Below are 26,598 nucleotides of genomic sequence, written 5' to 3'. Positions count from 1 at the left end.
GTGATTATTTGTCTGTAATCCCCTTATGTCTGTCACATGTTACACAATGATGTTTAAATCTTGTTGTATAATTTAACAGATATAACAACAGTCATAGCCGAAGCTTCTGGAGAGCTTGTTACGTGTTCTGGTTCATTCACATAGGTACGCCCCCTCACTCACACAGGTATTTAGGTATGATCTTGGTGTTACAGCGACTTACTGTACTCTCAGCCAATGAGCAGGTATGAGAGAGTGATCCACTTCACCTGATTAAGGGTGTCTGGAGGACAACAGGCTGGCCTTGAAACATACTTCTTACTGTCAGAAGAGTCTGAGCTGCACACACACGCTGTCTGGTTTTTATCGTCAGACGAGGATCATCTGAACCGCTGCAAACAACCTCTCAACAGGTGAGATTTTTTTATTCTAATAGGACTTTCCTTTTAAATTCAGCAAGTTTAAACAACATTCCTCATTATCTTCCGATGCTTTTGTGAGTGAATCTTTTTGTGAATGTGATGTTATTTAATGACTCCTCTGCTGTACAAACTATCATCATCATATCGCTATGAATAATGAAATGAGAAGCAGATCAAAGTGCTCCAGATTGCATCAGATTCAAAATGAAGGTTTTTTATCTTCCTTTGTGACTCTGGGCTTCTGTAGCTATAATCTGAGAGTCACTGGATTATTCTCAAACTAACTGACCCAGTATAATTATAGCTCAACTCATCTCTAAGAGGACACAGATTAGACCGCGTACAGTTTGTTGACAGCAGAGAAAATGATGTCATGCTGTCACCGGGCATCATCATACTACATTACTAGTAAAAGTCCTGTCTGCAAAGTCACATCAAAATATACTTTTATTGTACTATTATCATTGTATCATGTATTAATAATCAAGTGATACTTTAGTGTTGTAGTTGTTCAATGTGGAGACAACTGATTAATTTAATGTTGGGCACAATAATAATAAAGATAAGACAGGATTTCATTAATCTACAGGGAAATTCTTGTGCCAGAGAATGATCAAAATTACAGGAACACAATAGACTAATAATAAAAATTGTAAAAGTGGGTGTATGCTGACATTAGTGCCAAACTGAACAACAATAACAATAAAATTAGATACATTTAGATAAGTAATCTACAATGAAAACTTAAATAAAAACAGTCTATAAACAGTATACTGAGGAGTAATAAAAGGTAACTCAACATGCTGGAAATATTGTAAAAGTAATATTGCACGTGATATTTAAAGCATCTAATTTTATAAAGTTGTCATTTATTTTGTTAAAAGCGGTTAAATAAATGTAGTGCGGTACAGTAATTCCCTCTGAAATGTAGTGAAATAGAAGTATAAGGTAGCCTAAAATGAAACCACTGTAAAGTACCAAGTATATGTACTTACTGTAGTTACTTTCCACCAGTGCATTCAGTCCTAATAATTTATAATTATGCGATGAAAAAGTCAAATGTTATTTGAAAATTCACCACAACATTTGATCATTTTTATTATAACAATGCGATGAAAAGCAGTATTTCCTTCTTTATAGTTACGTCTAACACCCATTGCTTTGTGTAAGTTATATCACCAATATATTCATATTATACTGTATGTCATAGTATTCTTTTCAATTGATATAATATCATAGGAATTCATAGTAATATCTTATTAATATATGTGTTAATATGTTATTATGTATATTGTATTCATTATTATACTATAAATACTGTAGTAGATGCATTACAGCTGCCAGAGTTCCACTATCAGATAGTACTACCAGGTATTGTAATGTAAATAATATCTGTCTGTCTCACCTCTTAGCTTGTCTCTTGTGCTGCTCTAAAATGAATTCCTCTCATGGGGATCAATACATATAACCATTATTTAACAAGGGAGTCACATTGAGATTAAAATCTCTTTTTAAAAGTAAGCCCTTGCCCAGACAGGGTCAAAATAGCAGCATCAAGGACATGACAAGACAACAATAACATCATATCAAATCACAATAGCAGCAAGTGCAAAAATACATCTCCTAATGTGTGTAGACAAGGCAACAATGAAGTCCCATCTTGTATGTAAGAAGTACTGAAAAAACATTATTATTTAACACTATTTGTGCTGTGATCATTAATGCAGCAGGTCCACAGATCTGGAGCCACATTAGTTAGAGATTATGAAAGCTATCTGATCCCAGGTCAGCTGCAGTGTTAAGTTGTGACGGTGCTTGTGTAAGACGTGTTTCTCAAAGCTGGATTAAGAGCTGTGATCTGTACTGCTCTTAATTTATCAGTGACGTAAAAAATAACACAGCAAGACTAAAGCTGCCATGAGAACATCTCATCAGCCTGTTTATGAGCTATGTTTGTCTTCAGAACCAGTAAGTAGGCCTATGTTTACGTTTAAGTATTGCACTTACTCTGTGCACTGATATGACAGCTTTAATTGCTCGTTAGTTAATTTTAGTTTTACAAATACGTGATCAACTTCTAAAAATATGATGCATTGTTGTCAACTTTAAAAATGTTAAATAATTTGCTACACCTCAACCAGCTACAACATTCATATGCTGCATACTTGGTAATACATCAATAATAATGAAACAATAATGCAATAAATAATAACTAACTAACTTTCATCTGTTTTTATGTCCTAGATTCAATGCTCCCCAGTTACAAATTCATGCCTCTTTGTAACACTTCCTTTGTCTTATTTTTCAGGATAAGGAATGATGTTGGGCCTACAGAAACTCCCACTCACAGCAGCCCTCTGTCTGCTGCTGCTCGCCACGCTGTTACCCAGCTCTGAGGCCCGGCGTGGAGGTGGTGGCTTTGGCAGAGGTGGAGGAGGCTGGGGCCGGGGCGGAGGCCGGGCCTGGGGCGGTGGTGGAGGCGGGGCCTACAGACCCATCCAAAGCAGTGGCCCAAGTGCAGGGAAGGTAGCCGGGGCAGCTGCAGCAGGCGCCATAGGAGGATCATTGATTGGCTCTGCCCTGAGCCGCCCTGGGTATGGTGGGGGATATGGAGGATACGGAGGATATGGAGGATATGGAGGGGGATATGGTGGATATGGAGGAGGATATGGTTACCCACGACATGTAGGCGGTGGCTACGGCCCCAGGCAAGGCTACGAGCCAGAGGGCTCTGGAGACATGGAGTACTACACTGGAGCATCAAGTGGCCCCATCTACAGCAGTATCATCGTTGTCATCGGCTCCCTGATGTCCCTGCTGATGGGCCACTGGGTGGCACTCATGTAGAGCTGGAGACAGGCCCAAGCTGGGACTTAAAATAACCCACAACCTGACAGAAAACAGAACCACTTTTGATTCAAAGTCAAAAGTGACCTAAAAAATGATCCTTGAATATTGTAAAGCTGTTGCCAATTTGTTTCCCCAACACTTCAGTGACCCTCCATGAGAACAGGAAAAGGAATTTTACTAATCTAACCTCCGCAACTTTGTCAGTGTCACACCTTGCTTCAGTCTACATGTGTACCAATAAGCAAAAAGCACTTCCTGTTGATATTTTTCAGAGTTGTGAGATAACTTGAGTCTATGATCAACTTAAACTGCACTGTTTTCCACACTCCCATATCTCCCTTAAATTTATTTTTATACTTTTGATGACTGTGGTGATGATTTAATATGCTTTCTGCCAGGCAATCTGTGAAGATAGATCAGGAATAAAATAGATGTGTAATCAGGTTAACTCTACCTCAAGAAGTCAGGTCAGCGCCAGAGTTTAAGAGCAGCTAAGTACTCCATACGATAATGCCATTTCTCAGTATATTTCAATATAAGTAGAGAGCTTTTTAATGCTGTTTCAAATTCTGTCCGTGCTGCATATTGTTAATTGTCAGAACATTGCTTGTATATTTGACCAAATTAAAGTACATTGTTTATGCCATTTTGTAGAGTTTTATGTAAAAAAGCTAAATGTTTCTCCATGTTTTAAATTGTTGTATAAATAAATCAAAAGAATTTAGAACAAATAATAGTGTCGAATTTTATTGTCTACATTTTTGTGAGAAAAGACCATTTAGATAAAATGTGCTAAAATAATGAATGATGTATGTGATAGCATGGTTAGATACATGCTATCACATGTATCTAGAGATTAGACTTTTGGGAAACTTGTGATAGTTTCGAAGCTTGGCGTTCAGACTCGACAAGCTAAACAGCAGAAACACAAACAATCTCAACACAAGCTCCCCTGTCGACTGCTGTTTCCAAAGTTAAGGTTGATTCCTCAAGTTAAAGCTCTCTGGGGACCATGAATGTAATCCATCCAGTAGTTGCTGAGACATTTTAGTTTGATATTTTAGTCTTCAGAGTAATGTAAACAGCTTCATGCTACAACTTCATGAGAACAGAACAAAGTCCGTCTTCTGATGAGAACTCTGTTAGGAAATAACAGGTGGATCAAGTGGAGTGTTGCCACAACAGACTTGATATTTTTACTCTGAGTGTTTGTCCCCAGTCAACCCAGAGCTTCAGATTGTTCACTATGGAAACAAAATCATGTATATTTTACCTTTGATACTTTAAGTACATTTTGCTGATTTTACTTTTACTTAAATAGGATTTTGAGTGTGTGACTTCTGACTTTCACTTTAACACACTTGATATTAATAATTTTATGAGACCTTTATACTTCAACCATTAGCATGTTGTCATATAAGGAGCGCAACAATTATTTTATTGCAAACACTCAAGGTCACAAGTTACTAATCAGAGATAACAATGTTTTCTTGTGTTAACAGGATATTCATCTTCTCAAAAATGGTCGTTTTCCAAGATAAGTTATGCTCTTCGACCAAATTTCAAAGAAAGTTTTCATCTGAATTTTCAGTTTTTGCTTTAATAAACTTCTTAGGAATGTTCATTGTGCCATCCAAACAAAAGCACACATAGTATGAGATCTGCAACATACAGGGAGCCCACAGATGGGTATACATACAATAACAACATACACACAAAAAGTGGAACATGTTAAGATTCAGCTGATTTCTTTTCTCAGCTTGGTTTCTGAAAATCAAAATTCAGATTAAAGAGCCACATTTTGTTTCCCTCTGATATAATAATGAGCTAAATATATCAGAAAACTCCACTAAAGAGTCCATATAATGCTTGTTTTCGTCAAAAACGACACCAAAACTCCTTTCAAACCAGATTGTAAAAGCAATAAAACAAATTTCCACAAATGCAAAATAGTAAAGTTAGTAAGTTTATTTAAATTGTAGTATTTAAATGTGAATGTGATCTCTCACAGTAAAAGGCATTCGTAACAGCAGTACATTTTCAAGTATATTAAAAGCCAGACACAAGAAAACATCAGCCACTTACATATAACAGCACATTAAAGGTACATTGTGGGGTTTTTGGTCACAGATATTGTTCTATAGTTGTTTAGTGGTTGCCAGTGAAATGTGAATGGACTGGTTTTTGATCCAGTGTGGTCACTCTGGAAAAATCAAGAGGAAGGTTTTAATGGTGAGGCGTATTGTTTACTGACAAGACTATCAAGGAGGGGATTTTATATAAACACAGACAAGAACATTACAGTTTATTTGGACGTGTTGGAAGTGATTACAAATGATCCTACATGTTCACATAAAAAAGGACTCAAATAATGAGTTGTGAGGTAGGAAATGTGTTCAATGTGTGTGTGTGTGTGTGTGTGTGTGTGTGTGTGTGTGTGTGTGTGTGTGTGTGTGTGTGTGTGTGTGTGTTAGCAATAAAAACTCCAGAAAGTACCTTTACATTATTAAATAGACAGGGGATCTTATACTTTAAGAACACTTCCACAGTCCCAAGCTACCCCACAGGGGTGAAAGAGAGGTACAATGTTAGATAGAAGGAAGGAAGTATATAAAAACATATCAGAAAATATACAACACATTGTACAAAGAAATGGCAGTGCTCATGGAATAATGTTAGGACAACATACATACATTTCAGAAAAAGCACACTTTGCTTTGCATTAATTTCACAGTGAGTAACTTGAGTGTTAAGATAAGAACATGCATACTGTTGTTTATCTGTTTACAGACTGTTTATCCAAATAAGATATAGTACCCGCAGATATAATACTCAGTCATTTTGGTTTGAGTTTACGTATTTTAATGGACCCTGTATTATAAACGTCCATTTATGTTTTAAGGTATGAATAAATGAGTAGATATGATCCATTACATACTAATCCTCTCTGCTAGCTAGTAATCCTGACGTGGCTAACAATAGCAAGCTAAAGTTAACGTTGCTAGCACTAGCTAATGTTAATGTTACCAACTCCAGCCTTCATTAATGTTGCTTACACTAGCTAGCTTGCTCACGAAATACAGATACCACGTGATAACAACAGCCTTATACCACTGGCTGACAAACCTTGTTAGAAGCTAGAACCAACCGTCAGAATTCTTACACAGACATAAACAATACAGTCATTTTGGACCTAAAATCATAATTGAATACTGAGTATAATTTGAATTGATATCTAGACCTTTCATCTGCATTTTTGTAGCCAATAAGGCTATCCGATCACAAACGGGCCAATGAAAACCCTGACATACTGACAAAATACAAAACACTGCGGCAGGCCCGGGTTGAAAAGTAACTAATACTCTGAGTAGTATTTGAGAAGTATATTTTGTATTTTTACACAAGTATTATGTAACTGTACTCATACTTGATACTCCAAGTGCAAGCTAACCCTCTTAGATACTTTTTCCTCTGAAACTAAAAAGACAAATGTCCAGTGGCGGTTTCCTTGAATAAATAAATACATACATATGTAATAAACATATACTATAAATAAATAAAGTACATCATTTGTTTTCTGAACACACAATACAAACACAGGAAGATGAGTCAGTGCCAGGGCCACTCCTTACTTCTATGGCTAGAGAGCTTGTCTAAATGGAGTCTAAATGGATATTAATGGGTCAGATTCCTCGCCTCGGAGTATTAGACTGCAGTTAATGCTGTGGTGGCGTCGTATCTTTGGCTCAGCCTTCCTCACACTTCCTCAAATCGGAAGCAGAATCTCTGGGGGTTTTTTAAATGGCAGCTGATTCATTTCTACATTTTTATACATATTGTATACTAAATTCTTCATGCTTGTGTTTGTGTATCGAGGTACACTTGAGTTTTGATGTGTGCACTTTATCCTTTATGTGAAGCGCTTTGTAACTTTGCATTTCAAAAAGTGCTTCAGAAGTAATTAATTGTTATAATGGGCCCTTTCTCTTTCACAAGAGGAAAAGGGCAGTGCAATTTGTTGCAACTCTACATTTATTTCTCTCTAGTCCAACCTTTCCTATTCCTTTCCTTGAATACATGGTTCAAACAAGCAATACAGTGTGTGTGCCAGCTTTAAGTTTTCACCTGTGTACAGTTGTTGGTTAGTTGGTTTGTCAGCAGGATTACACAAAAACTACTTGACGGATTTCCACTAAACTTGGATGGAGGATGGGCCCCAGAATAGACCCCATAAACTTTTGGTGCAGGTCTGTATAAAGGGACCGATTCAGGATTTTTTTCTTTCTTTCGTTAAGAATGCGAGATAAGGTTTTGTTAATCTCTCAGGGAATAATGCATGGATCTTGATTTTAAAAAATCAGCATATTTAAGTGTCTGATATCTACTAGTGACTATAATTTGATGTGGTTCCTAATAAAAATCTGGATCTAACTGATTTAAATATGTATAGGGCTTAGTGGAGGTATGCGCTCTACTGAGTGCTACTCTAGTTTAATTCTTTTGACACATTCTGAATGAAGGCTTCAGTGCAGCAGCCTTAGCATGTTGCTATTCATTAGCATCAGTATACTACTGGTGACCACGACTAACAGCCCTTGTGAGCCCATCTCCAGTCCCTGCACCCCTCCTGTCGCTCTCTTCAAGAACTGGTGGGAGTACTGCATGTAACGCTCTACACATTTCTTGATCTTCATCTGTTTGATCAGTTCTGGGTAGCCAATCTCCAAAATGCTGACTGTGTCATCATCATCATCATCATCATCATCATCATCATCATCATCAGTAGCAGTTTTACTGGGAACTTGTGAAGTTAAAGGCACCCGACTGGCTTCAGGCTGATTCAAAGGGCGATGAGTTGAAGGTGCAGGGGACGAGGAGTTACCTGCTGCAGTGCCGTTGCTCTCTGTTGGGTTGCTGCCTGTGTCGTTGTCTGCAGCTGGGGTGACAACAGTGGTTGTAGTTTTAGTAGTGGCAGCTGGTTTGTTGTTTGACTGCCGATTCTCCACAGGCTGAAGGTCTACTGTCTTCATGCATGAATCCATGAAGTTATGATAGGATTTAGGGGGGTTGCTGTACATGTAGTCTCTGTAATCATTGGTATCATTAGACTTGGAGCCATATTTCTTGTACATGTAGTGGTTGTAGTAATACTCCTCCTGGCGGCTGCGGAAGTGGAAGTGAGGACGGGGGAACCTTCCTAACCCGTAGCCCAGGGCCATTCCTGCCACAGCCCCCCCAGCTGCTGCCATCACTGCAGTGCGCCCAAAGCTCTTGGATCTAGAAGATGGAGAGAAGCCCATTTGCTGAACTGACTGGGAAAAGGGAGAGCCGCGTCCATGACCATAGCCCTGTTGTCCATAACTGCCCCTATAGCGAGGGCTCAGGATTTTGTTTTTTGGGTTATAGTTTATGTATCCACCTGGATAACCACCATGGCTGCCATAACTACCATGACCGCCATAACCACCATGGCTGCCAAATCTACCACGGCTTCCATAACCACCATGGCTGCCGTAACCTCCTCCGTATGGGGAGCCATGTGGATGCTGATTATGACTGCCTCCTCCGCCAGTCTGACTGGGGTGTCCACCGGAAGAGCTGGAGCCTGGAGTATTCTTGTTGCCTGTATTAGTGTTACTGCTGCCTCGGCTGGGTGTGGAGGTTTTCTTTGAACCAGAGCTTTTCCCAGAGCTTCTCCCTTTTCCATGGGTATGACACAAAAGAAGTAACAGGCACAGCACTGATAATAAATTCAGCTTCATCTTTGCCCTGTAGGGAAGTGAAAAGGATGAAAAGGAAAATATGAGATAATAATACTTGGATTGCATCATTTTACAATTTTACCTTTGAATTCTGGCCATAATTTGTAGAATTTAGGAATTAGGCCTAGTTCTGCCAGAACATTACTTTGAATACTTATGTACATCCAATTTCAGATACTTTAACTTGACTGAAGTACTATTCATATAGCTGACTTTTACCAACGTAATACAGTATATTAATATATATTAATATATATTTTTACTTAATCTTGAGTATGACCTTTGGGTACTTTTTACAACACTGGCACAAACACAGACCCTAAGAAAGTCCATTTCAACTAGTTAAAGCAAAAAATAAGATAAAAACTGAGCTTGATGACAGAAACATTTTATAAATCATAATTATGAGATTAGAGGTCGAAATTATGACATAAAAGTAGAAATTATGAGATACAAAAGTCATATACTGAGATAAAATGTCAACATTTATCCCATAATTTCTATCTTTTTACCAGATTGTTTTCACAAAATTATGATTTATCATGTGATTTATTTATTTATTTTTCTTTAACTGGCGGAAGTGTGATTCCATACAGTCTCAGAAATTCACAGAACCAACTAACTACCAACAGTAACACGGTAAATTGATGATTGTTATCTTAACTCATTGAAACAAATTATCATTATTACGATATACATGTCTCGTCTTATGAAACCAGGATATGATAAGTATGAGGTGCTTCGCAATAACAATAGAGTACAGAAGTCAACATCACGAGAGGAAGATTTCTTTCTCTATGACGTTAATGAATTTGGCTCTTAATCCTCAAATTTTACCAGCAAACTGATTTTCCATGACTGAAATAATGACTTAATTCTCTTTCACTGATCTTGTATTGACACAGCTGCCACTTTTATGTGGCCTGCCCGTTTTCACTGCCCTTTCCTCGATTAAAAAAGATCAAATAAAGTGTAATTGACACATTGTAAGCAGCGTTGAGCTTCTGTTTAATTACAGACACAGATGGTAAAAACGTGCATCTCATCTCCTGAACTAACAGAGGAGGGTGTGGTCACTTTAAATACAGGACTGAGTCTTACCTTGACTGATGGCTGTTTGGATGTTTTGCCCCGTTTTATTGAGTTTCAGTGTCCCGGGTCGTTTTTGCACACTTGTGTGCTGATTTACTTCAAACGTATTTACTTTAGAAACTGATGAATCAATGTGACGTAATGACGCAGGGCGAGGGATGTGGGTCGCATAGAAACAGAAGATGGGGCGGAGTTTTACTGACCACATTTCCCAGCATCTTCAATCACCATGTGACCATGTTTTCTTCATGTGGAAAATCACCATGCGTCACTTATGGGCAGCAGTAAATGATGGGGAGAATCTGTACTGGACTTAATTACAATAATGATTTAGCCTACCTTACTTAATAACTTCCATTTAATCATGTTATACTATAAGGTACTTTCATCTGCATTACCTTCAATTAAAAACAAAACTAGTTGCTCTGCAGATAATGAGATTGCATACAAAGCAAATGATCTTATGTTCATATGAACAGTGTTAACCAGTGTTGGGCAAGTTACTTTCAAAATGCAATATATTACATATTACGAGTTACATTCATTTTAAAGTAATATATAACGTTACAATATTACTGTCTGCGTAGAGTAATACATTACTTATTACACTACTTTGTAGTTACTTTTAAAAAAGCCCAAATAACCCTTTACAGAACAATCAACTAGCCTAGATCCTTTTAAATAAAAGAATGGCCTTGTACACAGCGATGAGCAGGCAGACAAAGGATCAAAGTCTGATATATTATGAGATAGGAATAAATATCTTTAATTGTAGGCTTAGTCATATGAAACACAACAGACCTATACCTTCTATAATGTAGCCTATAATTACACGACAAGACTAAAATCTCTTTTTCTATGCCTTTTGAGTTAAGTCCACAGAACAAAGAATGCATGGGCATATGTGATTCAAGAATGTAAATTAAAGTGTACTCAGAGGCTTCATCATTAGGCCGACGAAATACGGCTCATTTTAGTCACACAGAGACCCAACAAAGAACTTGGCTCAGCTATATTAAACACAAGCATAGCCTATATCGATATGGTCATGTTGGTGTGGATGGGTTCTTAAAAAAACAACAATAAACTCTTCACTTCCGTCGGTAACGCAGATTGTAACGCGGATATATTACTGTAACGCGTTGCTTTAGTAACGCGTTACCCCCAACACTGGTGTTGAATAACTCAAAAGTCATACTTGAGTAAAAGTAAAGCTATCATATTAAAATATATATATATGACTGCTAAAAGTGAAAGTCAACATAAAGTATCTGATAGTAAATGAACTTAAGTAACAGAAGTACAAGTAAATCACACATATATTTACATGTATGGGTATATTGTATACTATGGCTTGACTGATTATTGGCCTGGCGTTTTTCTGATTATCAGAATCAATGTGTTTTTTATCCGATTGTCAATAAAATAAATTAATTTAAAAACTACTATGTACTACTTTGGCTGCAAGATATCTAGTAACTAAAGTTATCAAATGTATGTAGTGGAGTTAAAAGTACAAAATGTATCCTCCAAAATGTAGCGGAGTGTGTTGTGGAATTTCGGCTCGCTTGACCATTCAGGAGAGATGACGAAGACTCAGAGACACCGATGACTTAAGCTGAAGTAGTTTATAAAAACTTGATCATTGAGGAACAACATAACAGTACATCTGTCTGTACAGAGCAATATCATGTTAATCCTGACAAGTCGAATCGCTATGACCTCCTATCGTATGAAGACAGGATGTCCTGGGAGAGTCATATTTTTCTCCCACAGAGTGGAAGTATAAACTAACAGAAAATGGAAATACTCAAATTAAGTACAAGTAACTGAAAACTCTACCTACAGTACTTGGGTATATGTACTTAGTTACATTTCATCACTGCCTTTTAAAATGTGATGCAAAGTTATAGATTAAAATAGCCAACAGTATATCACAATTCAGCTAAAACATTAAACTGTGACTTACATGTCAATACATGATTAGACGATACATATCATGTATAAAATGAATAAAAAATAACTAGTAACTGTATGTCAAATAAATGTAGTTGAGTACAAAGTGCAGTATCTCCCTCTGAAGTGTATGGTCATTAAATTCAGGTTCAGTTAGGTTTAGGACATAATGAATTGTTAAACCTCTCCTTCTAAAGTCTATATTATTATTATTCAGTACAATAATATTCACTCTCTTCCTCTTTGGACTGTCCTTGAATCAGACAGGCTTCAGACATCAGCAACACTTGAGTTGATATAATTACTATGTCACATGTACTGCCAAGTTCTTTATTTACAGAGATCATCACCATAACAGATCATGTATCAGCCCCAGAGTAAAAACTAATCCTCTAAACTACTGACACAGGCCAGTTTGATGTATGAAAAAATCTACAGCTGTGCTTGCGGCTCTATGAGGCTGTACTTTGGCACAGTGGTGTTAACTGTCACAAAGCACACAGTTCAGCTGAGGCTAGGAAGAATGTCATTAGTTTTTCAGGTAATTGGTCATAAAACCAAATTTTTGGACAGAAATGACCTGGTGATGGCACTTGATAAAAAGTCAAAGGATCAGAAAATGTTTTTTAAAATTGATTGACAATCTACCCAAAGTGCATCAAGATATGTTACTCAAAAAATTTGACCTTGTGTCATTAGGTTTCATAGAGACCCCTAATGTTTGTACAAAATGCCATGACAATCCATTCAATAGCTGTTGAGATCATTTCTGTCTAGGCCAGGTTGTCTATATCGTCTGGTTTTATATCTAGAGCAACGCTGCTTAATTACATTCTTTGTTGTACACCTCATTTCTGTATTTCTCCAACAATCCTTCTTCACAACTGCTAAGGAAGACCTCAGTGCAGCAGCATTAGCATGTTGCTATTCATTAGCATCAGTATAGTACTGGTGACCACCACTAAAAGCCCTCGCGAGCCCATCTCCAGTCCCTGCACCCCATCGTTGGGGCTGGGTTCGGCCTTTTTCTTCAAGTACTTTTCGGAGTACACCATGTACAACTCCACACATCTCCTAACCTTCAGCTGTTTGATCAGTGCTGGGTAGCCAATCTCCACAATGCTGACTGTGTCATCATCATCATCATCATCATCTGTGGAAGTTTTTTTGAGAACTTGTGAAGCTGAAGGCACAGGATTGGCTCCAGTTTGATTTAGAGGGCTGAGAGCTGAGGGTGCAGAGGTCGAGGTGGTATTTGCTGCAGTGCTGTTGCTCTTTAAGTTGCTGCTTGTGCCAGTTTCTGGGGCAGCAGTAGTTGTGGTAGTTACAGTAGCATTTATGGTGGTTGTAGTTGTAGTTGTAGTTGTAGTAGTGGCGTCTTGTTTGTTATTTGGTTGTCGATTCTCCGCAGGCAGAAGGTCTTTTCTCCTCACACATGAATCCATGAAGTTATCATAGGATTCAGGGGGTTTACTGTATGTGTAATCTCTGCTGTAGTCATTGGTATCAGTAGACTTGGAGCCATATTTCCTGTACATGTAGTTGTTGTAGTAATACTCCTCCTGGGGGCTGTTGAAGTCGAAGTGAGGACGGGGAAACCTTCCTAACCCGTAACCCAAGGCCATTCCTGCCACAGCCCCTCCAGCTGCTGCCATCACTGCAGTGCGCCCAAACCCTCTGGATTTATCAGATGGATAGACGCCCATTGCCTGAACTGAGTGGGAAAAGGGAGAGCCGCCTCCAACACCATGGCCCCCGTAACCAAAGCTGCCACCATAGTGAGGGCTTGGGATTTTGTTGTTCGGGTTATAGTTCATGTATCCACCAGGATAACCTCCGTAACCACCATAACTTCCATAACCACCATGACCGCCATGTCCTCCTCCATAAGGGTAGCCCTGTGCTGGGTAACCTCCAGCTGGATAGCCCCCGGCTGGGTATCCTGGCTGTTGGGGGTAATTTCCTTGGTAAGGGTAGCCCCCTGGTCTGGCTGGTTGCTGGGGGTAACCGCCTTGATTGGGGTAGCCTCCAGCGGGGTATCCAGGCTGCTGGGGGTAACCGCCTTGATTGGGGTAGCCTCCAGCTGGGTATCCAGGCTGTTGGGGGTAACTTCCTTGGTTAGGGTAGCTCCCTGGTCTGGCTGGTTGCTGGGGGTAGCTTCCTTGGTTAGGGTAGCTGCCTCCAGCAGGGTATCCAGGCTGCTGGGGGTAACTTCCTTGGTTAGGGTAGCTCCCTGGTCTGGCTGGTTGCTGGGGGTAGCTTCCTTGGTTAGGGTAGCTGCCTCCAGCAGGGTATCCAGGCTGCTGGGGGTAACTTCCTTGGTTAGGGTAGCTCCCTGGTCTGGCTGGTTGCTGGGGGTTGCTTCCTTGGTTAGGGTAGCTGCCTCCAGCTGGATATCCAGGCTGCTGGGGGTAACTTCCTTGGTTAGGGTAGCTCCCTGGTCTGGCTGGTTGCTTGGGGTAGCTTCCTTGGTTAAAATCTTGGGTTTGTTTAGGCTTTTTGGGGATTATTTTGGGGATCTTTTTAAAGAGTTTTATTTTCGGTTTCGTGGCCAGCGAAAAATGAATATGAGCCAAAAGAAGGGACAGACACAACAGAGCTGTTGCAGTCAGCTTCATATTTGCACTGCAGAGAGGAGCCAGAGGAAGAAACAGAGAAAAAGAGATAAAGGAAAAATAAGAAAAAAATACTATTGGTTTCAAATTTTAAAAATCTTGTCTCATACTAAAGAGTTGTCACAAAATTCTACTGGATTACCTAAAATACTTGCTCTATAATAAAAAATTGTAATAATGTACATGTATTGTATTGTAACATAATGGGAAAAATTAGACTTTCCTTGTCTCTCTCAGTAACCTTTACAACTTGAGTACAGATTTTCAGTACTCTTTCCACCACTGCTTATCAAATGCTTTACTTTTGTTTACTGTTACCTGCATATAAATGCTTTTATTATATGTTATTTTATTGGATTCTGTTATCACCACTGTGAAGTTTTGAAAGGTGCAGTACAAATAAAGTTGATCATTGTTATCATTATTGTGTCTGTTTGTATGTCACTACTATCAACAGCACTGCCATGTTTTTGCACCACACATACTCGACATGAAGCTATGGGTCCAACATAGCTGTCAGCCAGGCTTTAAATAGCACAGCCATTTCAGACTTTATCTAGCAGCTAAATGTCACTCCCCACACTCTTGCTTGTACTATATACTATACTTTTAGTAAATATACTTAGAAATTTAGGAGACTTAAACAGAAAATTCATAAACACTGACCTTGTAACTTCAGTGTCCACAACACTGCCGTTTCTTTCGTCTGATCATGTGGTTCACAAAGTTTTGTGGTCCTCCTCCCTTCCCCTCCCCTTTTGCTGGTAAAATAGGCTATTTTTAAGCCTCTCCGCCCATGCCTCCACACTGGTAGTTGTCTTAACCTTTGGGATCATTATAGCAAACCATTTTGATCAATGATGGTGTTTAGTTAATAGGGAATATGTTGGAGCCCATTTTACCAAACTTGCATGAACTGAACTTAAATATTTGGCTTCAGCACTCAACTTTGAGTGACAAACTGGCAGTTTTGTTGTAATTTAGTTTCGAGTTGGTTATTTTGGAGTTTTGAGAAAGAAACTTACTGCGAGATTCGCAGTCGTATCAGCCTCGAAAGTCTCCAATTCCATGCGACATGAACGCAGCATGAGTGAGGCTGGAAATTAAAGGGTCATTTCACTCAAACATATTTTCTGTGTCACCAAATTGACACAGAAGGGGGTTTCTGCTTCAGACTTCAACTGCAGCTTATTTTAGCCAATTAGTTTAGCAATTTGATCAAAAAATAAATAAGGAAAAAACATGCTAAATATGAATAAGCCAGTGATAGTATAAATGGGTAATTTGTGTCTGTCGTCCCCATGTTAAAAGATGCACCCCAAAACATCTGTAAAGTTAAATCTACTACAAGAAACTTTCATTTTTTATTAATTGTGGTGGCTGTTATGGACGAAATATGATAATGGTGAAACAAAGTAGGTCCAAACTTTTTTAAAGTGATGTATCTCCAGACTATACAGAGCGGCTTGTTGCTTCAGGCTGTGAGACTCATCAATTCATCCTCAGTACTGTGCCTTAAAATAGTTTTAATTATATGACTTAGCCAATCGAGAGAAGTTGGAAGCCAATCCAGTGACAGGATTTTGAATAACTGTCTTTATAGAAACAGTCAATCTTCTTGCTGATGGTTGTGTTTGCCTATGTAGGTGATAGATAGAGGCATTGGTGTTAAACTGAGACTGTTTCATAACCAAGTTTTATATATAGCTCAACATATTATAACATATACACATGACAGGCACTGGAAATTAGCACCAACCACAAACCAAATGCTGGTAAACAGTCTATGAAAGTGGCTGGTTAGGGTCACAAAATAATGATTGAGTGGCAGGGGAATCTGAACATTTATCTAAAGTGTTGTCAGCATCAAAAAAGACAAGTCACAGTCAAACTTCTTTCCATAATATTAATATAATTATTAATAATAAAGATGAAAGCAAGCAAACACCAGCTTGATACAAAATAAGGATCAGCTGAGCCTGCGCAGCATTTTATGCAGGATTGGATGTTAACTGCTTTAATTGTAACACGTTGGCACATTCAGGTTTTCATTTAGTTTGAAACAATCTATATATATATACTACCAATAGGATATATGTCAATAGCTAGACTATAGCTAAGACTACCTCGCAGGGTTAAGGTTTTTGTTTGTTTTTGTTTTGTTTTGTTTTAAAAGAAAACGTATTAGAAAGTATTAATCTGTCCTGTGGCTTGAAAAGAAAACTGTGCTACCACGGATAGCTGCTGCAAAATAATTTTCTTTACACGTTATGACATCAGCAATTAAAATCTAGCCTAAATATCTGGCTTTGACAGAGGCCATCCTGCAAAATGATTATTTGTCTTAATTTAAATAAATACTGCCAATGATATACTTATTCGACTTATTAGTTTTTTATGGCAAAGTTATTTACCGTAAAGAAACAAATAGGTGGCTGTAAGAAGTAGGTTTTTTTTTTCTTGTTCTTGTTTGTTTGTTTGTTTGTTTAGGCAAATTTCCTTGTGTGATTAAGTGAGGTAGATGTAGTCTATCCTGGTTACTGGCAACAATCAGACAAGTGTAGAATAAAATGTCATCAGATGAAAGCGGAACGAAAAACTCTCGCACTTCTACTGTCGGAACTTAACAACGTGACACCCAGCGGAAGTAAACAACACAAGCGCAAGTAGCGTTAGCTGCATACATATACTAAATTAACTAGAAGATGACATTGTTATTGAACTTTTTAATATAGACACAATGTCTTCAGTTGAGTATATGAGAGAGTTTGTTAACGAACGACTAACAGCTGAAGAAATATTCAGAGTTTTTTAAAAACCCCGTCGTCGAGTACGAGGAAGAGATCGACTGCTGGATATCATTTGAAAACCTGAAATAATTACACAGGATGGGTATGTCATATTTATGTATTATTGTAGTAATACAGGAAACAGTAACTCCATACATGATCCCAATTTTTTTTAATAGTACCTGTGTACTTATTGTAATTATTTGAGATAGCGGAGGCTAAATTGAGGAGTCCCACAGCCTGAAGAAAGAAGCTGCTCTGTAGTCTGGTGGTACAGTCTGCAGCATCATAGCAGCAACCTTATTCCTGTTCTCTGTCCCTGCAGAGCTCCAGCAGCATGTTTATAAGGAGGAGGAAGTTCTGGCTGACCAGCAGCTCTGTGACCAGGAGAGGCACTCCAGTCTGGACCAAGAGGACCCAGAGCCTCCACAGATTAAAGAGGAACAGGAGGAACTCTGCACCAGTCAGGAGGGAGTGCAGCTTGTAGTGAAGCTGGAGCCTGATACATTTATGTTGACTCCTGCATATGAGGAAAGTGACCACAGTGAACCTGAACCAGAAAGTGACCACCAGCTCCTCTCCTCTCATGTAGCTGAGAGTCAAGATGAAGGCGAGCATGGAGACTCAGGATCAACTAGAAATACAGAGCCAGAACCAAAGGAAGGACATCACAAAAGCGAGAGTCACAGTAATGTTTACAAACCTAACAGGTCAGAGATTGACTATAATACTCAGACAGGTAAACAGTGTTTCAAATGTGACACATGTGGAAAAGTTTTTAAGGACAAGTCCGAATTGAATGTACACCTGAGAGTCCACACAGGCGAGAAACCATATTGTTGCAAAATATGCGGGAAATGTTTTAAATCCAGGGCTGGCATGTCAATCCACCTGAGAATCCACACAGGTGAGAAGCCGTACCTTTGCAAGACCTGTGGGAAGAGATTTGTTGTCATGTCAGGATTGAAAATGCATATAAGAACCCACACAGGTGAGAAACCCTACTGCTGCAAAACATGTGGGAAATTTTTCTCACAGAAGAACGCCTTGTCCGTCCACAAACGAATCCACACAGGTGAGAAGCCATACCTTTGCAAAACCTGCGGGAACAGATTTCGTGACAATGGGGCATTGAAAAATCATATGAGAATCCACACGGGTGAGAAGCCATATTCTTGCAACACATGTGGAAAAGATTTCCGACAATGCAGTGACTTGAAAGTTCACATGAGAATCCACACAGACGAGAAGCCGTATTCTTGCAAAATATGTGGAAAAGATTTCAAAAGTAGTAGAACCTTGCCAATCCACATGAGAATTCACACCGATGAGAAGCCGTATTCTTGCAACACATGCGGAAGAGATTTCCATTTTGGCAGTGGCCTTAAAGCTCACATGAGAACCCACACAGGTGGAAAGCAGTTTACTTGCTAAACATGAAGGGGTTTCAGGCTTAATGGTGCATTGATAGTCGGCTTGAGAAGAGCTCACACTTATGAGAAGCTGTATGACATCCATGTAACTCCACGTAATTTGTTTTGCCACACGCGGCCAACATGCTACAGAATATGTATGCTCGTGTGAACTTGTCCTCCAAGCGGACTTCAGGAGGTACTGTAAACGGAATTAATACTTATCTATGGTATCTACTGCTGTCTGTATATGCATCCATATGTGATTGTATTCAGGCCTTTTTTTTGTCTCAGTCGGCAAGGCATATGAGGACACATTCAGGCATGTAGCTTTGTATTCGCAAAAGATGTGGGAGATGATTGAGTTCAAGTTGTTCGAGGTGCAGCACCAGTGGGAAAACTTTTACTGAAATCACTGAATTGAAAGAACTGAGGATCAGTAAGCACGGGAGAAACTATCGAGCTGAAACGCCTGAAGGGACGAGTTCACCTACTGAATAAATTACACCTTTGCTGTAGTTTCATGTCTGTAATTGAATGTATAGAATTTCCCATTGAGAAGAGATAACAATGAGTTAGTGTAATGAAATAGTACATTTTCAACAATACAGTCAAGTTTTGTTTAACTATCGAATTATTTTCATACACTACTAGTTAATTATGTGAGTGGACTGTAAACTCTGAAGTTGAGAGTCTAGAGACTAGAGCCTTCTCTCTTTCAGCAACATGTAATTTCATTGAATATATTTGTGTGTTCTGTTGCTGTTTCGACTTGATGTACTTTTTGTCTTGGAGGGATTTAGAATTGACGGACAAACAAATTGTAGATGGTATTCTGCTGTTTTTTTGTTTTTCTTTACCTCCTGTATTCTAATAATAAAGCGTTGTAAGGTCATAAGGTTTTCCCATCAATTTTCCATGCAATATCATGTGCAATATTCGAATGTTATTTGCTAGCATTTATGAAGCATTTATTTATTACTTACACTGTTAACTACCGTCATAGATAGCAATTATGTTAATAAATGCACATACACATAGTTGTCCCATAGTTCAATGCAAATTTTATTTCATTTTTATTTTAATCACTCTTGTCTGTCATTGTCTTCTCTATTTATATTGTATTCAATCTCTCTGTAGTGTGATATTTCTATTCTAGACAGAGCTACTGTAACAAACCAATTTCCCCTTGGAGATCAATAAAGTATTTCTGATTCTGATTCTAATAATGTAGTTATACCAGATTCACACTAAAAGCTAAAGCTCCATTTAAAAAAAAAGATTTTGAGGTATTTGTGCCTTTAGGAGTCATTTATATTACATATCTATGATTTACTACATTTCAGGCAAATGTATTACACACAGTGGATGTGAAGATTACCAGACATTGTAATGATTTCAAGTAATTTCAATCAATATATCTGGTACTAATGGTCATATAGCAAACACTACATACTATAATAACTCCTCACAATAGACATTACCTGAGCAAGGTTTGAACCCAGGACACAGTGCTAACCATTGTACCACTGTGACCAAAATCAAGTATTATATAAATATTTGACATTGACACGAGTCAATCTGCAAAATCAACAATTCAATGTATTTTTTGTAACTTCATAATTTGTCAACAATACTAATAAAACTCTACTTTTACTTTGCTCACATTTTGCATGCGCCATACATCGTATTGTGGTGTAGGCTATCTACTTAAATAAACTCAGTACTCCTATCACAATTTCTTATTTCATTTTTCTGCAAAGTAATTTCTGTGAACTAACAAAAACACGTTTGTCAGTTCAAAGAAGCAGAAAAAAAGCACCAAAGTGACACCAGTTTTGAATAAAATGCCATCAGTTGAAGCTGGAACTAAAAACTCACGCATGTCCACTGTCGGAACTGAACAACGTGACACCAAGCGAAAGTAAACAGATCAAGCGCTAGCAGCATTTGTTTAAGTAGCTAAGTAAAGTAATGAATTTGTAATTAAGACACGATGTCTTCAGCTGAGAGTTTGAGAGAGTTTGTCAACCAGCGACTAACTGCTGCTGCTGAAGAAATATTCAGAGTTTTTAACAAAACTATCGTCGAGTACGAGGAAGAGATCGACCGTCAGCGCAGACTGCTGGATATCATCTTGAAACCTGAAATAAAGTTACATAGGATAGGTATGAAATATGTATGTATTATTTATGTGTAATCCGATTAAGGTTATTTTAAATAGGGCCTCTATACTAGTACTAATACACTTGTGCTAATGCACTTTTCTTCTTTATCATCACAACAGTATTTTATTCCTGTTGTTTTCTGTTCCTGCAGAGCTCCAACAGCAGCATGTTTATGAGGAGGAGGAGGTTCAATCTGACCAGCAGCTCTGTGACCAGGAGAGGAACTCCAGTCTGGACCGAGAGGACCCAGACCCTCCACAAATTAAAGAGGAACAGGAAGAACTCTGCACCAGCCAGGAGGGGGAGCAGCTTGTAGTGAAGCCGGAGACTGATACCTTTATGTTGACTCCGGCTAATGAGGAAAGTGACCACCAGCTCCTTTCTGACAACTCTCATGTAGCTGAGAGCCAAGATCAGAAAGAAGGCAAGAATGGAGGCTCGGGATCGACTAGAGATACAGAGACAAAATCAAAGACAATACATCACAAATGCGAAAGTCACAGTAGTAATGTTAACAAACCTAACAGGTCAGATATTCACTGTAATACTCAGACAGGAAAAAAATCTCTCAGATGTGACATATGTGGAAAAGCTTTTATGCATAAGTCCAGATTGGATCGACACCTGAGAGGCCACACCGGTGAGAAGCCGTTTTCTTGTGACACCTGTGGGAAAAGATTCATGCGGACATTTGACCTGCACATTCATAAAAGAAACCACACAGGTGAGAGGCCATATACTTGCAAAACATGTGGGAAAAGTTTCACTCTAAGCCGTCCCTTGTGGGTCCACATGAGAACCCACACAGGTGAGAAGCCATATTCTTGTCAAACATGTGGGAAAGAGTTCAGACATAATAGTAGCATGTTAGTCCACATGAGAACCCACACAGGTGAGAAGCCATATTCTTGCAAAGCCTGCAGGAAAGGATTCATGGACAATTCAAGATTGAAAAGGCATATGAGAGCCCACACTTGTGAGTAGCCATATAAATGCACCAACTTGGGAAAAGATACAGCTACGTGTGTTGTACTTTCTAGGCCACTTCATTAACTAGACAGCGTTTGATCACTATTTTACACACAAAACAGCAACATTTTCCTGTGAAATAGAGCGAGGTACAAGTACATTGTACAGTACAACCCTAATTGAAAGCAGAGACACGTAAACTCCCTTCTCTTTCAGCGTGTCTGCAGCATCATAGCAGCAACCTTATTACCGTTCTCTGTCCCTGCAGAGCTCCAACAGCATGATTATAAGGAGGAGGAGGTTCTTGCTGACCAGCAGCTCTGTAACCAGGAGAGAAACTACAGTTTGGACCAAGGGGACACCAGTCAGGAGGGGGAGCAGGTTGTAGTGAAGCCGGAGACTGATACCTTCATGTTGATTGGTCCCTATGAAGAAAGTGACCACGGTGAACCTGAATCAAATGGTGACCACCAGTTCCTCTCTGTCAGCTCGCATGTAGCTGAGAGTCAAGATCAGACGGTAGGCAATGATCGAGAATCAGGATCAAGTCTTTTCTATGTGACACATGTGGAAAGGCCTTTAATTTTAAGTCCAATTTGAATGTACACCTGAGAATCCACACAGGTGAAAAACCATATTCTTGTGACACCTGTGGGAAAAAATTCTGTCGGACATCAGACTTGAACAATCATATAAGAACCCACACAGATGAGAGGCCGTATTCGTGCGATAGCTGCGGGAAACGGTTCCGTCGGACATCAGAGTTAAAAAGCCACATGAGAACCCACACAGGTGAGAAGGCATGCTCTTGTGAATCATGTGGGAAAAATTTCAGAAGCAATAGTGCCTTGTCGGTCCATATGAGAATCCACACAGGTGAGAAGCCGTACCGCTGCAAAACCTGTGGGAAGGGATCCATTGACATGTCGAGATTGAAAAGGCATATGAGAATCCACTCTAAAGAACAGTTTACTTGCTAAACTTGAGATGGTTTTCAGGCCTGAAGATGTCTTGATAGTCAACTTGAGAAGAGCCCACACTTGTGAGTAGCCGTGTAAATGCAGCAACTTGGGAAAAGATACATCAGTACAGCTACATCTGTGTGATGTGATGTATACAATATCCCATTGAGAAGAGGTCACAACATGTAAGCATAATGAAGTGGAACATTTTCTACAAAGACAAAGTTTCGTTGAACTGTCTTTTTTTCTGCATCCTGTCTTCTTATTTTATGTGTTTTGTTATTGGCTCAACTTGATATACTATTTGTTTTTAAGGAGTATTTAGAATTGACAGAGAAACACAAGTCCTACATGGTGCACATGGTGTTCTGCTGTTTTTTTAATTTTATGACTTCTAACAATAAAGCTGGATTTTGAGCTGTTTTTGCTTTGAGGAGTGTCATTTTATGATCTAAAGATATAATTTACTACACTTTAAAGGCAAATATTGTACTTTCTAGGACAATTCATTAACTTGACAGCATTTACTTTGCTGAAAATTTAACATACAACACAATCAAATATTCCTGTGAAATAGAGCGAGGCCGATGTACAGTACAACGCTAATTGAAAGCAGAGAGACATGTAAACTCCCTTCTCTTTCAGGTACTGGAGCATAAAAGTGGAATTCTATCAATCATTTCATTGATTTATGATAAGATATAGTATTTATGACAGATATTAACCTTATATTCAGTTCAGCAGTGTTGAAAGATGACCTGTGATCGACATAACACTTGAAACTGCACATGAGAATCCACACAGGTGAGAGGCCGTATTCTTGTAAAACCTGAGAAAGATTTCCAATTTGGCTGTTGCTTGAAAGTTCACATGAGAATCCATACAGGGGAATAGCAGTTTACTTGCTAAACATGGGAGTGTTTTCAGGCTTGATGGTGCCTTGAAAGTGAATTTGAGAGGAGCCCATACTTGTGAGAAGCTATTAAGTGCAACAACCGTCGGAAAAGATTCCCAAAGGAGGAACTCTGCACCAGTCAGGAGGGAGAGCAGCTTGTAGTAATGACTGATACCTTTATGTTGACTCCTGCTTATGAGGAAAATGACCACCAGCTCATGTAGCTCTGTAAAGAAATAGAAAATATGGCTGCAAGTCGTAGTTTATAAAAGAGTACGAAGTGTAGTTGTGGAATGAAGCGAGGTAGATGTTCATTTAATGACATTAATCAGAGAAGCTTTAAATAAAATGTCATCAGTTGAAAGCGGAACGAAAAGCTCCCGCACATCCACTGTCGGAACTTAACAGCGTGACACCCAGCGGAAGTAAACAACAAAACCGCTAGCAGACTTAGCTGCAGACATATATTGAAGTAACTGGAGGACGATTTTGTTGTAGTGAGGCAGATTATTATTGTTTTTCGTAATCCCATAACGATGTCTTCAGCTGAGTGTTTGAGAGAGTTTGTCAACGAGCGACTAACTGCTGCTGCTGAAGAAATATTCAGAGTTTTTAACAAAACAATCGTCGAGTACGAGGAAGAGATCGACCGTCAGCGCAGACTGCTGGACATCGTTTGGAAACCTGGAATAAAATACAACACGATAGGTCTGTATTATTGTAATAACGCAGGGAACACAGTAATTCCACATTTAAAAAACCTCGTTTTTCAAGAAGCTGCTCTGTATTCTGGTGGTATGGCAGTGAATACTGTTGTATCTTTTGCCAGATGGCAGCAGGTGAACTGCCCGTGGTGGGTGGGTGTCGTCGTTCAGTATGCTTTAGGCTCTGTGCAGACATCCAACTCCTCCAATTTACTTGAGAGTCTGCACTTTTTTTCCTTAACATCATAGCAGCATCTTATTCCCGTTGTTTTCTGTCCCTCCAGAGCTCCAACAGCATCATGTTCATAGGGAGGAGGAAGTTCTGGCTGACCATCAACTCTGTAATCAGGAGAGGAACTCCAGTCTGGACCGAGAGGACCCAGAGCCTCCACAGATTAAAGAGGAACAGGAGGAACTCTGCACCAGCCAGGAGGGAGAGCAGCTTGTAGTGAAGCTGGAGACTGATACCTTTATGTTGACTCCGTCTTATGAGGAAAATGACCACCAGCTCCTCTCTGACAACTCTCATGTAGCTGAGAGTCAAGATCAGAATGAAGACAAGCATGGAGACTCGGGATCAACTAGAGAGACAGAATCAGAACCAAAGGAAAGACATTACCAAATCAGAAGTCCAAGTAATAGTGTTTACAAACCTACCAGGACAGGGATTCAGTGTAATATTCAGACAGGTAAGAAGCCTTTCAAATGTGACAGTTGTGGGAAAGAGTGGAAGTCTAAGTCACAGTTAAATGTTCACATGAGAACCCACACAGGTGAGAAGCCGTACATTTGCAATACCTGCGGGAAAAGATTCACTGTCATTTCAGCATTGAAAAGGCATATGAGAATCCACACGGATGAGAAACCGTATTCTTGCAACACATGTGGAAAAGATTTCCGAAATAGTAATAATTTGTCTGTCCACATGAGAACCCACACTGGTGAGAAGCCATATTCTTGCAACACATGTGGAAAAGATTTCCGAATTGGCGGTGACTTGAAAGTTCACATGAGAATCCACACAGGTGAGAAGCCGTATCTTTGCAAGACCTGCAGAAAAAGATTCAGTATCCTGTCAGCATTGAAAAGGCACATGAGAATCCACACAGATGAGAAGCCGTATTCTTGTAAAACCTGTGGAAAAGAGTTTCGATATGGCAGTAACTTGAATGATCACATGAGAATCCACACAGATGGAATGCAGTTTACTTGCTAATCATGGGAGGGCTGCCAGGCTTAATGGTGCTTTAAAGATCAACTTGAGAAGAGCACACACTTGTGAGAAGTTGTTAAACTGCAACAGCTGTGGGTAAAGATACCTAGAACCAAAATGATACTTCTGCATCCGTGAGTGCACTGGGGTCCTTGTGATGTAAATCTTGTCATCATATGGTGTATGGATCAGCTCTGTGCGGATAGAAGTGAGGAGCTTCATAATTGTAGCATCAGTGGACAAACTTTTCCTCAAATTGCATAGTTAAAAAAACACCTGAGGATCAATATACACAGGAAAACCATCGAGTGGAGACGTGTTCACTGACTGAATAAAATACACTTTTGCAATAGCTACATTTCTGTAATGTATACAATTTCCAGTTGAAAAGAGGACATAATATGTAAGTGTGTTAAAGTTGTACATTTTCAACAATACAATGAGGTTTTGTTTAACTATTGAATTTCTTTCATACACTACCTCAGTTATGTGAGTGGACTGTTAACTGTTGAAGCTGAGAGTCTTGAGACTAGAGTCTTCTCTTTTTTTCTGCAACATGTGATTTCATTTTAGATTTTAATGTGTTTTTTTTACTGGTTCAACTTGATGTACTTTTTGTTTAGTGGGAAGAGTTGACAGACAAACACATATTGTAGATGGTGTGCTATGTGGAGTGCTGCTGTTTTGTTTACTTTTTTATGTTTTATACATTCATATCTTATATTTTCTTATATGCTTAATGGAAAATTTGCACAAACGTCCCAAATAAAAGGAGAAAAATGATCAATTCTGTGAAAGTACCTTTTTTGT

General features: G+C 39.0%; 5 protein-coding genes across 5 annotated transcripts; 3 read left to right on the top strand and 2 right to left on the bottom strand.

The window, feature by feature from the left end:
• Window positions 1-7,774: 7,774 nt before the first annotated feature.
• LOC140995661 (uncharacterized) lies at window positions 7,775-9,013 on the bottom strand. The gene is made up of 2 exons (XM_073465742.1): window positions 8,247-9,013; window positions 7,775-8,045 (listed from the first exon to the last, which is right to left on the bottom strand). The coding sequence occupies exons 1-2, from the start codon at window positions 9,011-9,013 to the stop codon at window positions 7,775-7,777; spliced, it is 1,038 nt and encodes a 345-aa protein (XP_073321843.1).
• Window positions 9,014-12,377: 3,364 nt separating this feature from the next.
• LOC140995753 (uncharacterized) lies at window positions 12,378-14,679 on the bottom strand. Its single transcript, XM_073465832.1, has one exon. The coding sequence runs from the start codon at window positions 14,677-14,679 to the stop codon at window positions 12,961-12,963; it is 1,719 nt and encodes a 572-aa protein (XP_073321933.1). The 3' UTR covers window positions 12,378-12,960.
• Window positions 14,680-17,481: 2,802 nt separating this feature from the next.
• On the top strand, window positions 17,482-20,097 carry LOC140995755 (uncharacterized). The gene is made up of 2 exons (XM_073465834.1): window positions 17,482-17,568; window positions 17,791-20,097. The coding sequence occupies exons 1-2, from the start codon at window positions 17,565-17,567 to the stop codon at window positions 18,897-18,899; spliced, it is 1,113 nt and encodes a 370-aa protein (XP_073321935.1). The 5' UTR covers window positions 17,482-17,564; the 3' UTR covers window positions 18,900-20,097.
• Window positions 20,098-20,793: 696 nt separating this feature from the next.
• On the top strand, window positions 20,794-23,399 carry LOC140995758 (uncharacterized). The gene is made up of 3 exons (XM_073465836.1): window positions 20,794-21,045; window positions 21,197-21,769; window positions 22,283-23,399. The coding sequence occupies exons 1-3, from the start codon at window positions 20,874-20,876 to the stop codon at window positions 22,612-22,614; spliced, it is 1,077 nt and encodes a 358-aa protein (XP_073321937.1). The 5' UTR covers window positions 20,794-20,873; the 3' UTR covers window positions 22,615-23,399.
• Window positions 23,400-24,326: 927 nt separating this feature from the next.
• On the top strand, window positions 24,327-26,571 carry LOC140995756 (uncharacterized). The gene is made up of 2 exons (XM_073465835.1): window positions 24,327-24,579; window positions 24,860-26,571. The coding sequence occupies exons 1-2, from the start codon at window positions 24,408-24,410 to the stop codon at window positions 25,789-25,791; spliced, it is 1,104 nt and encodes a 367-aa protein (XP_073321936.1). The 5' UTR covers window positions 24,327-24,407; the 3' UTR covers window positions 25,792-26,571.
• The last annotated feature ends 27 nt before the right edge of the window (window positions 26,572-26,598 follow it).

The sequence above is a fragment of the Pagrus major genome, chromosome 5, assembly GCF_040436345.1.
Source record: "Pagrus major chromosome 5, Pma_NU_1.0".
In the NCBI taxonomy this organism is placed as follows: domain Eukaryota; kingdom Metazoa; phylum Chordata; class Actinopteri; order Spariformes; family Sparidae; genus Pagrus; species Pagrus major.
This window is presented reverse-complemented; position numbering and strand designations above follow the sequence as displayed.